Source organism: Semicossyphus pulcher, unplaced genomic scaffold, assembly GCF_022749685.1.
Source record: "Semicossyphus pulcher isolate SPU_LCO1_2020_fin unplaced genomic scaffold, fSemPul1.0.p SCAF_11, whole genome shotgun sequence".
Classification (NCBI taxonomy): domain Eukaryota; kingdom Metazoa; phylum Chordata; class Actinopteri; order Labriformes; family Labridae; genus Semicossyphus; species Semicossyphus pulcher.
Window position 1 is genome coordinate 11,677,344 of NW_027211615.1, and position 12,888 is coordinate 11,690,231.

The 12,888-nt window shown below is 40.7% G+C and overlaps 1 protein-coding gene across 4 annotated transcripts in view; it reads left to right on the top strand.

Annotated features, from left to right (window-relative positions):
* The window catches only part of utrn (utrophin), a 221,842-nt gene extending 217,079 nt beyond the window's left edge, over positions 1-4,763 (top strand). For all 4 annotated transcript variants that reach the window (XM_069657396.1, XM_069657394.1, XM_069657392.1 and 1 more), the window contains 2 exons: positions 920-945; positions 3,451-4,763. In XM_069657396.1, coding sequence (XP_069513497.1) covers positions 920-945; positions 3,451-3,459 — 35 coding nt within the window. In that variant the 3' untranslated portion in view covers positions 3,460-4,763. The remainder of the gene's footprint in view (positions 1-919; positions 946-3,450) is intronic.
* Positions 4,764-12,888: the final 8,125 nt, after the last annotated feature.

Genomic DNA, 12,888 nt, shown 5'->3' on the forward strand with positions numbered 1-12,888 from the left:
TTTTACAGATGTTCTTAGAATATTTTGTTTAATACAATCAATTCATACATGAGTTTAATTAGTTCTGTTTTACATGTATGACGTTTTATAACGACACCGTACCACATGGCAACAATAAATGCAACAGAAACAGAGAAGCTATCCTGATAGTACCCTCTTCATCCCGCTTCTAATTGTTTCCTTTACTTCCTCCACGACTCTCTCACCCCCTCCTGCTCCTCTTACTGTGACTCAGCTTTGTTTGTGGGTGCTCTTTCTACTCATGAATCTATGTATTAATGTTTGTATGCGCATTTGCTGTGGGGCGACATGTTTAAATGATAGCACCTCAACAGCTGTGCACTTCAGAAGGTCTTGTCCTTTTTTTGAAGAGTGGAATACGTACTTTGCTTTTTTAAAACTCAGTCAGCATGGTTTGTGTTGTGCATGCAGGTATTTTATTCAGATATTTTGCTTTCTAAGACACATAGATTTTAAAAACAGCTTTGAGGTTTTTATAATTATCATTTATTTGGTCCTTGATGCGATCAGGAAAATCCTTAGCCCTTCATTACTGGTTTTATAGCAGAATTTGAAAGTGTAACCACCTCTGGGGAAACTAATCAAATAGGAAAATAAATAAAAACCATTGAAAAGTGAGTTAGAGCTCACTCAATTTAAATTACATTTTTAGACTCAAACTCCTATGAGGCCTTTAGTTAAAAATCCATTCTAATCTGGCAGACGCTCCAGCATTATTAGCATTTGGTAACTGCACAGCTCCGAGGCACTGAGACTCCACAACGCAGAGCTGAGTGTGCGCATGATTATGTGGGAGAGACCCACAGGCTGATGATTTAGCTTAGACTTATAAAAACAGAGCTGAACTGGGGAGTACAAGTGCTTAACTCCTATTGTCTCTTTGTTTTTGTCTCCACAGCCTCGAGCCTCTCCTCAAGGCCACAGGTGAGAAGAGCCTCCTCCACACTTTTAAAAACAGTCCCATAACTAGTTTGCGTGTTTGCAGTTTGTATGGAAACGAATGCGTGTTTGTTTTGGGGTCATTGTTTAGTTCTTGGCAAAGGTAAGAGAAGTTTGAGCACAGCAGCAGAGGTAATTACAGCTGACGCCACAAAAGTAGTCCCCTCCGTCCCGTGTAGCCTTCACCTGCCTCAGCCCTCCACATTTGGTGGCCTGTGAGAAAGAGCTGGCTAATGCGTCTCTGGGTAGCGCCATTAGCTGCTCTATCCTCCTTATATGAGGCCAAGGTGCATTGTGGGATAGAGGTTTTGTGAGCTGTTGCCTCTAACCTCTTCAGGCTTTATTTTTTACCCAGTACTCTGTTCTTCACTTTCTCAAACTGCTTGGCTTGTGTCTTCACATACCGTTAAAACCTTTACACAGCAGTTAAACAGCTTTTTTGATATAAATTTGTTGTCACTGCTTCAAAACAGACACAAACATTCATTCATTATTGTTAGAACAACAACCTGTAGCCACGCCGGTCCGTTTGATTAGATAAGCCACTCCTGATAAGGGCTAAAAGAGACTATAATGATTTATATAGCTGTGAACAATAGACTATATAAATAGCTATGAACCCACTTCCTTGGGTTTCGGTTTACAACCATTTCTATGCTTTTAAGCAAAGGTAAGCTAACGGTAGCATTCACCAGTAAAAGCCAAACGCTTACAATGTCCTGTCATGGTTAATCTTTTTTACCATCTGTGATAACAAACACGTCAGGGACACGTTACAAACACATGGAGATCTATGAAAGACAACTGAGACTTACTGTAAAACAGCGAGGAAAACAGCACTGTGGCATATTGTAAATATGAGACGTTGTAGCGGCTTGCACCTGGAAACAGTTAAATGTGGAGGTGTGACGTCACCAGTTAAAAACCGGGTTGAACAGGGGATGTTTCCAAGCTGTCACTGCAAACGAGACTGGCCAATAGAGACGTGTCTTACATATTTCAGCCAAGCTCCCACCCACAAGATTCAGCTAAACCGCAAGCAAAACTTTTGGATTTGCAAATGAAACGTTCGGATTTTAAAAACAAAACTTTTGGATTTGCAAACGAAACTTTTGGATTAAAAAAAAAAAACTTTGGGATTTTAAAAACAAAACTTTTGGATTTGCATTAAAACATTTTTAATCACAAAAACATTTTATTTGCAATAAAACATTTGCAGTGTCGACAGTTTTGCTTTCAAACCGACTCTGATTGCATAATAAAGAATCTAAATTAACTTCATAAATGCCCGCAAATTTTCCTTGGACGCATACATTTACTCTTTCTATTCATTTCATCACTTCTCGATTAGAGAGCAAATTAAAAGACAATTGATAGTGAAAATCTGACGGGACATCATTTGTATTTCGAGCTAAAACAACATATTTGTTAACTCATTAGCTACCCGTAGACAACAGCTAATGTTAGCATTCAATCACTACCTAGCTAACATTACTTAAGCAAGGAAGTAAATTCCAAGCTAACATTACTTAATTAGTAATTTACACCTTTCTTTTTGTATCATGTAACACTATCATACTAGAAAATTAGCTTTCAGCCACTTCCTAGCTAACGGTTACTTTAGCAGTTAGTGGCTGAGTGCTAATGCTAGCTGTTGTCTGACCATCTGTTGTATTAACTTGAAATATGGCCATATTTCCCTCCGTATTTTCACTGTTCGTGGTCTTTTAAGTTGCTAATAAATTGGGAACCCGTGAAATATTAATGATTTCCTACGACTTACAGTGTTGAACAAAACAGGATGACACTTTACTTCCCACCCTGAGCATGGCATAGAGGAAAACGTCTGCTAGCACAATATGGTCCATTGACAGTTGTACCAACATATCGTACTTCTTCCTTCAATTTAAGTCAGATAAAGTTCATTACGAGTCTCTAAAACTCATTTAACACACACTGTATTCAGTACACAGGAAAAGGAGGTTGACCAAACTTCTCCTTCATTCTCTTTTCACTGGTGTTTTCCTTGAGTCATCCACTCTTTTTTCCACTCGTTTTCATTGTCCTTGGCAAAGGCCATTCCATCTATTTCTGCTGGTTTCCACACAAAGGTACGGGTCAATAGGTTTGAGTGCTTGATAAAGTTTCTCAGACGACAGCTATGTTTTGTAAAATCTCCCTTGCGCCATCCACGCCCACTTCCTCCCTCCTCCCTGAGCTCCTAATGGACTGTAACTGGCTTGAGGGACTGCAGTCTATTTACCAGCTTTCAAAGCCGATAATGTCCCAACCTCTGATATTCCCACACCGTGATGTCTTGATGAAGAGAGATGAGGCAGGTTTTCCTGCTGCACTTGGTACCAAAGAAAAAACACTGTTTTTAGTGGGACAACTTGACCCCAGAGACAAACCGTTGTATTCTGAAAGCTTTCTTATTCTTGTCGTCTGATCCGAGACAATAATTCCGTGTTTGTGTTCTCTGGTTTGCAGGTGATGTGAGGACATTCACAACAGAGAACGGCGTGTGTTTGTGTGTGCACACATGTGAGTGAGGGACGGGACCATTCCCCAACAAACAATCCCCCCTGACCCAAAATCCCAAAGACGCACAGGACCAGACAACTTAACTTCTTGTACCACCTTGTCTCGTACTATGCAAACTGTACATTTTATGAACTGTAGATTGTACCTGAAACTGGTTCAACATTTGTCAGTGATTTGTTTAGATATGCAGAAGAGTAAAAGGACACGGGGCTTTGTATAGTTAATTTTTTGTGTTTCCAGAGTTTGAGATTTGTGTTTTTGTTTTAAATAATTTCAGCGTTCACTGGGAATCAATCTGTTACATGTTTTTGTTTTTTTCATTCCACCGCTTTGTACCCTCCAATTCCAAGTTTTTGTCAGTGGAAGTGGCCACACGTTTTGTTCCTTCCTGAGTAAAGACACGTAACTTCTGAAAGGATCATTTTGAAGATGTCGACTGTCACTTCTTCAAGCGTCTGTTTATATTTTGAAGATCTGTCTCGTAGCATGCTCGATGTCAAGTTCCCCTTTAAAGCGTTGAAATGCCGGCAAACTTTGCGTCGACTGCGATTTGTTAATGTAAACTTTACCCCTTCTGTGCCTATACAGTTTGTCATTCCATGAGTGGAAGACAGAGACGAGAGTGGGATTGTGCATATAGAGAGACATTTTGGAGATTGAAATCTAAATTAGGGTTTGTAAGAGGCCCACATCATTATGTAGAATAGTATTTTTTAAAAGATATATGTTGAGAAATCAGAGGAAAGCCATGATTGCCTTGCTACCTCAGACTCATAGACACAGTTATGTTTTTGTGGTTTGTAAACTTGTTTAAAACAGTTGTGATCATTTACAGAAGAACAACCTGGTTTAGCATTTAAGCTTTAGCTCACTGTATTGGTGTACACTGCAACGAGGAGATACCAAGTGAAAAAATTACTGTATCAGGACGGGTGTGTGTGCCTGCTGAAGCTAGCCGCCCGTCCTGACGAGTATTACTTTACCTGTTGTTGGTTTTTCCACTGGCCTTCTAGCACTGGTCCCTCACTGCGTTGTGTTGTTGTGCTACATGCTATCCTGTAAAACTTGTGAGACTGAACAACACTACTATAACCTCCTCTGACTGTAGACTAATGATGATGGTGATGATTTTAATGATTCCAATCATGATGAACCGTACCATGGCAGAACTGTGTCGCTTCTCCTGAGGTATGTAAAATAGATTGACCACACTACGTGTAATATGGCTACGTTGTTTTATTCTAAATAAAATTTTTATAACAAGTACCCTCTGCTGTTTTTCTTTTCCACTTACTGCCTGCTCTGTTAATTTAATTGTTCGGCTTGTTGTGGAAGCTTAATGCTGTAAATATTTAATGGGAATCACTTCACAGCGTTTCATAAACACTGCTCAGAAATTCACCTCACCGCCTGAACCGCAGCACCTGACCTGCATTTAAAGCATCTTTGACACTTACACCTGGTTTGAGGAAAATAGATTTCATTACTGCCAACTCATCTTTGTCATCCATCCAGAACTGAAGCGTTATTTATCAAAGGGATTGATCACACAGTGAGAGACTGTTTCATTATGACCCGTTTGCAGTGAGCATGCTGAGCAGGAACAGATGAATGATGAAAGGTAATTAGCCTCTTCACCTTTTACTCCGACTGTTGCAAACCCTTCTCATCTTTACGGTCAGTTGTGGCTGCATGCATTGATTATTCTTAAAGATTGTCCACTGTTTGACTTAAAGCATTTACCTTGGTCCCTTTGGCCCTGCTGCCGCCTGTTGCTGGTTTTAAATTAGATCCAACCACACAAGTTTTATTTTAGGATCCTAAGTCTGCCTTTTTTTAGCGACCTGTCAGATTAAATTATGTCCTAACAGGAGATTGTCTAGACTCTTAATGCTGCAGTAAATAGACCGCAACAAACTAAATAGGATTCTTTACTTCATGTAATTGCTCCTTTCGTTCTTCATTCATCACAAGACACAGCAGGCAAGTCATAAGTGCTTTTCAAAATCAAGGGATAATTGAAATACATGTTTTTGGGTCATTTCCATCGTTTCTTTTCGTTGTGTCATCCTGTGTGAACTTTACACAAATGGAAGTTGTAACTTTTCCATGCTGGACAAGTTTCGACCTAATAGCACTTCCTGTTATCTATAGTCCAGCCGTTCCATAACACGCTTCAATAATGCAACAGAAGCCAAGTGGAAGTGCACTTTAATTGGATCTGGGATTTCTGTACATATTCTGGCTCCTTATAGACCGTGTGTTCACATCCGTTAAGCTCCCTGAGGTGCTTTAATTAGTCCACCACTCCCATTTCTGTAATGCACCGCAAGAATCAGCTTGTTTGTGAGGGGAAAGAAGTTTATAAGTAACAAACTAGCATACACGTGGGAGAGGGGGTACTTATACTGGATCCCATTACCAAAAGAAGAGTACTGGTATTGTTATTAATATTAATGTGACAAAAAGGCTACGTGTAAGGCAGATTTGCTTTAATTACTGGAACAATCTAATGCGCTCACATGCAACATAGTCAAAACAAGATTGCATGAGATATCACCATCTTTCAAAGAGTGTTTTAATCCTGCTCAGACGCAGCGCTCTGTGAGCGTATTACACTGTCGAGCTCCACTGAGGTGGATTTGCTTGCTAGACTGAAACGAGATTAGCATTCTGCATATCAACACAAAACATCTTCCCTTGTGGATGCTTTTAATAATTTAACAATGTAAGGGAAGTTCTCCGTCCCTATTAGCAGAGGTCAAAGGTCAAGCTAAGCAGCAGGACAGTGCAGCCCCGGAGCTGAGAGGAACTTTTAAGATGCTTGCTGACATGGAAGATTCAACCTTAAGGAGCTCTAATCAGCAGCATCCTGCAGGCTCTCTGCCCAATTTTAATAAGACCGTCTGCCGTGGCAGCCTCCTGTGGCTGTAATGCTCATTACACTCCAACAAACAGGAGTCTTGAATGAAGAATGATGAGATTACTGAGGCGAAACATGTTGGCTGTCCATGTTGGCTGAAAAGTTTGGACTGAAATTGTATTGTCCTTAGAATTATCATTTGGCATAGTGTCAAATAGTGGCATATAGTCCCACCACAAGCATCTCTCCTGTAGAGTCCTGTAGATTTATAATGATCTTTTGAGAAGAAGTTGTTGTCTTGTGTGAACAACTTGGCTATCTTGTGGGTAAATTAGTTTCTTGTGGAAACCAGTTATTGTCTTGTGTGGACAAGGTAAACACTATCAACTTTTCAGGACTTCAGAGCCTTGGTAAGTTTTCCTGTGGGAACAAGTTATTACCTCTTAGGAATAAGTTAATCATATTGTTGGGAACAAGCTAATATTTGCACTAAAGTTAAAAATCTTTTACTTTAAGGGAGTACCACTTACAAACTACTTGATGTGGAGCTTTCTATCTAGCTCCTCAGTAGATGGAGTTGCCTGTTTGATGTCAAATTTTCTCTCCTCTGAGCACCCTAAGGACTTCTGGTTCATGTTGACTTCAAAGTTCAGATTTTAAAGGTCATTAAGGCATACCAGGATTTATTCATTGAAGGTTTTAAAAACCAACTTAGCCATTTTTATACCAACAGGTGTTAGAATTGGAAGTGTTGTGTCCAATTAGCCGCTAATTATTAAGCTAGCCTGTGTAGTATTAGACTCCTTTTAGTATTTTTTGCAATTCAGCTTCTAGCCACTGGGGGAAACATTGAGCCAAGTCCTGTTCAACTCTCAGTGGCATTAAAGAAGAAGAAGTTAGTGCTTTGGCTGTCCTATGAATGATTTTTTTTGTTAGGTTTTCAAGTGTGGTCCACAGCTTAATAACAGCAACAACAACTATCAGCTTACTAGCCAGCTAGCTAACTTATCGTCGTCCATTTTCTTGTTCTTCAAAGGTAAGCAGCACAGAAGCCAAGAGTCTGTTCATTCCTCCCTCTTCTCTTTTGTATTACAGTTATATTTTCACTTGCTGTTTTTTTTAGCACACACCATGGCATGGCTGTGGGTGGTTATGTGGTTGGATGAGCATTTGGTCTGCCAGTTGGTGGGTCTAATAGGCTACTTTGGTCCAGAGTCAGACACGAATACCCCAGCTGGTGAGTGTATTTATTCACAAGAAGATTATTGTTGATAATTCATTAAGTCTCCTGGTTAAAACAAAGGTTTGTCCACACTTTGGTTAGCTAATGTAGCTTTTAAAATCTAACCTAACATGTCAACCTTAACTGTAAACATTAGCATGTTGACATAAGCATGTTAGCATGCACACAATGACACAGCTGTGGATAAGTACAGCATAGTGCATGTTGATGACATATTGTATACGCATAGTCATTATTTATGTATAATTGTTGTATGGATACTCGCTGATTTCATTTGATATTATGTATTTTATGAAACACAACTGTGCACAGCCAATGTCAGCTTGAGCTTTGCTAAGAGGAGGCATACAGGGGAGTAGTGTCTAAAACTGCTTTAATTTCATTTTATTTAGATTAAATCTGACCTGTGGGCAAGGCAGCAGTGACCCTTCTGTCTTTCAGCTACAAACCTGAGACCAGACCATCTACACATGCATGCACAAGTCAGTAACCAAGAAAGTAACCTCATGTGTGCTGTGTGTTTGAACACTCTGAATATTCAACCATGATTCCCCCAATTTCAAGGTTACTTCTGTTCAATCCTTTTTAGTAAAATTGACCTACATTTTTAGACTGTTTTTCCTTCTTTAATGGTTAGTGTGTCAGAGTAGATGCTGACAGGACACTTGAGGAGCGAGAAGAGTGTATGACTTGCAAAATGGTCGCCGGATGGAACCGATGTGTGATTATGTAGCATGTGCTGTAATCATTCGTCTACCAGTTATTTTTGCTTGTTCTGTGTCAACAAGACAACAGACAATATCAAATCTACTTAATTTCGGTGTCCTGTTTTCCTTACACTCGTCTGAGCATCACCATCTGCTAATTCTGTTTGCTGATGCTAAAAAAAGACTTGGACAATTCCCTGGCTTCGGCCCTCTGGCCTCAGCTGTCCACAAACCAACCCATTTTTCTCTATTGGACGTGGTGCTGATGGTGCTGGATGTTTACTTTCTTTCCTTCCTCTGCCCATTTTTCATTCATGCAGAACTGCTGGCTGGCACGCACATCCATCCGACAGCTGTCCCCTTTGATCAGATGCTTGGCAGGCAGAAACAGAGCTGTGGTATGGCTGTCTTGGCGGGTAGCTGCCCCTGGCACAAGGAAGGGACGGGGAACAGATGCTGAGGAGGGGGATGGCAGGACTGGACTGCAGGACCTGTGTGGGACAGAGGATTCTGGCTGCAGCCCAGAGGGACGGAAGGGATGAGTACAAGAAAGGAGAGCCACTTTCTGTTTTCATTATTGCTATTGTTCTCTTATCGTGCACAGTTCTCCTTCCAGCTCACACAAACTTGAGTTAAACTTGCACCTAATGAACCTCAAAGCTTTAACAGTTCCCTCGCAGTACTTATCTGCTGAAGTTTATTGCTCTCGTAGCACTTCAGATATCCAGAATATGCTGAGTGCACATGGTGAGTTAGCACTAGCACCATATTAGCTCTCTTTTTGACAATTAATTTTAAGTTGCTAACTGCACTGGACCTTCCTCTGGCAGAGCTTTGACCTACGGGGTTTTCATTTTGGATGCTACAGGGAATATTCTGCATTTATGTCCCATATCAGCAATTTATTCTGGGGGCTTTAATGAATGGAAATGGAGAGCGTAAGCTGAAATATTAAGTTTACCCTCCTATATCACTTTTATGTACATAACGAGTCAGCCTTAGTATGGCACAGTGAATCCAAAACTTATTAAGTTGTTTAATCAGCTTTGCATTAACTTTATATAAGTGTTTCGTTCATATTTATGTCCTTACATTTATTTTCACTCACTTCTCATCATTTCCCTTCCCTTGGTAGTGATGTCATTCTTTATTATCAATCGCCCTACTCCTTAATACTCCTATAAAAAGTGGTCATTTGCACCAACCCATTTGCTATAATTTATTATACAACAGTTAGTGACGATGAAGTAATCTGACTGAATAAGAGGCATTCAATGAGTGCTGATATAGAGCATAACAGCGCTGGGACTTTTCACTCTGTGTATCACTCCGCCTCTGTGAGGTGTTCTGAATACTGTTAATTATACAGCAGACTGTGTATGTCTACATTGATCAAGCTGGTATCTCTGAATCACACAGCAGACTCTTATTTCACTGGTTGATGATAAATTAAAACAGACAGATGAAGGTACATGATAAAAAAACAGCTGATCTGTGGTAACCTGGAGACACAAACCGTGTCCTCATCCAGGGGCTGCAGGTTTCGAAGGAGGCGGCCCATGGAGGACGCTCCATGCATAGCCTGCGTAGACCGTTAAAGCCGAACTGAAATGAGACGGTCTGGTCTACGGAGCATTTCCTGTTTGCGTCACCAGCTGTTCCCAAACACCTCTCCTGTCGCCTAGCAACAGGTAGCTAGCGGGCTAAATAGCTAGCATAGCTAACGTCAAGTAAGTTAACCTGTTATTTTAAAGATAATTTGTTTCAAGGGCCCTTTTGTTATTTTAAACATGTGTAACACTAGCTATTTGACTGAGTTGAAACCAAAAACTTTTACATTTAAACGTTTATCCCTCGGCCGCTTAAAAGTCCGCCATTTCGTTTAAATTGGTGCGCAATACATCTCGGGATACATTGGGCCACAAAGGATCCATTGGGTGTATCCTTCGCGGTCTGGGAAACGGAGGATGCATTTGTAGGCCACTTCTGTGAGGCAATCGGCGTTCAGATATGTTCTTCGAAGGCTGCAGCCTCTGGACTGGTATGCAGCGACAGAGTGCAGGAGAACGTTGGGTTGCTTGGCAACAAAAGTCCAGTTTCAGTAAGTTGTGGAACTAGTTGAGTTGGTGGAGCAAAAAATTATAATCTGTTGTTGATTGTTACTTTTTACTATTTGCCGCTTGTGTAACTTTTGTATAAGAGCATTATCACACTCGAGGTCGGGATGTTGTACTGAATATCAGCACGGCTGTGATTATCTACAGCCTCATGCCCGTGCTGATATTCACTACACTGAATACTGAGATCAATCCCTCTCATGTGATATTGCTTGATTGTCTTTCTTTACACTTACATGGCAGAAACACACACACAAACCCACACTGTATACGATACACATACACTTGTATTGTTGCTAAATCACCATCCTTTCTCTCCATACAGGGATGACTGTCAAAAGCTTTCTAAAACTACATTTCCCACGCCTTTTTTTGTAACAGTCTCATTCGTGATGCCTTGTCAGGGCCGAGGACTAATGAAGGGAGACAAAGCGAAATCGTTGTGTCTGAAATTAGAGCAGTGGGAGGTGTGTAGGGAATCAGTCAGTATCTTTCCAATTTCATTACAGCACGGACCATTAGCTGCAGGCAGTTTATTGGCATTCCCGCTCGTGGTGTTTAGAGGCCTGCTGCCACGACGCCAGTACGAACCAATCAGGCCTCTTGTAAACACAAGACACAAGCTTTAATGAAATTTGATGGCCGTTTTGTATCGGCCGTAGAGAGGTTGCTGAAAGTTCTCTGGAAAATATGAGCTTGACCTTTGTTGTGTTGTGTGTAAGAACAAGTAACCACAGTAGCTACCTCGATTTTCACAGGTTAATTTGAATCTTTCCCTGTGTATGAATTGGAAAGTTCATGCAAAATATCTCTGGTGTTTTTCCTGAATTTGAAACCTGCAGAAGGCAAATCTAGATCTCACACCTCCTGACAGGTTGTGCTGCAGCAAAACAATCCTGCATATTTTCAATGAGAAAGGCTCCAAATCATTAAAATACTGCTCTTATTCCTTGTGCCTAGAGCTCAGTTGCCACAACATCCACATGTTGACGAGAGTAAAACGCCCACCAAGCTACAGTAGGATTGTTTGAGTTTCAGTTGAGTCAGTGAAAGAAAATTGTGACCTGGAGTTTTGTGGTCAATATTTAGAAATGTGGAAGGAGATTGTTCTCTGAAAATACAAAAAAAAATCCACCCGGTAGTGCAAGCACTCTGATTTTTAATCACTTTTGCGTAATGAAAGTAAATTTGTATGCAGATGACGTTCTGGTGCTTAAATGAGGCAGGACTTCTTGCATGCTGAATGTGCTTGCAGGTGTTTTGCTCACTGTCACTTTCATAGAATGCCCCAAAGAAGAGTGACTGAAACTCTGGCTGCACACTATGTTTTTCATGTTTATACATCAAAATGCACCTGTCAGGAGAAAATCCTATGATGATTACAGCTCCATGTGTGACAGGTTCAGTTTTGCGCTCTGAATTAGCCTGAGGTTGTTTATATAAAATGACATCTTGTCTATCTTTGCAGTGCTGCTCTGTTATAAAACCATGTTGTCAGATTTAACAGTTGACACATGCTGCATACAGAACAGCTTTCTTAGTGTTTTACAGGCGATGGGTAAAATGGATGAGAAGCACAGATAATAGCAGGAGACAAGAGATAAAGGTTAGGCTGGGCCTTTGTTCTGTCATCATTGTGTTTGACTGCTGTTAACGGAGTTGATTGTAGCCCTCTAAAAGCTGAGCTGTTTTTTTTCCTCACAATAGTGTCTCGAATTCGAAGTAGGATGTGCAGGTTTGAATAATGACATGAATGATGGCTGAATTCATTTTAGCTGCTTCAGTTTCAGGGTCCCGGTATTGTGCATGCTGGCTTAGTGTCACGCTGTCATGGCTCAAAGAGACACTTGAATATATAGCTTTAAAGGAGCCCTCATTAATGTTACACGGAAGCCACGGGAGGCGAGAGAAGAAAAAATACTGTACTCTACTTTCAGTTTTCTCTCCTGGTTTTATGACTTTAAAACCATGGTTCTCAACTGGTGGGTCGGGACCCAAAATTGGGTCGCGGAGCTCTTTTCAGTGGGTCGTGGATGTGTGCTTGAAAATAAGATAGTGGCAAAAAGTCTATGCTGCGCTTTAATTTTGAAGGACATTTCCTTTGACGTGCATGCAGTAGAAGTGTAGTTTATTCACGCATGGTAATCCCAGCTACAGTTACATTTACATTCTTGAAACTTGATGAGCCCAACAGTTACCTGCTGGCCAGTTAGCTGTCTCAGGTACAAACTGCACCATTTTTTAGTGCTTGAAAATTTCAGAAATTTGGGTCGTGATTTGTCATTAAAGCAATAATCTCAAAGATTTTCATTTAAATAAATGTCTGTTAAGTCACTATCTATCGCTGAATGAGGTAACACAATGGTGACTGAGCCTCTGGCCCACTGATGAAAGCCTTTGCATTTGCAGTATATAGTTCAGTGACGTGTTTTCCATCACCCAGCAGTGGTTGGT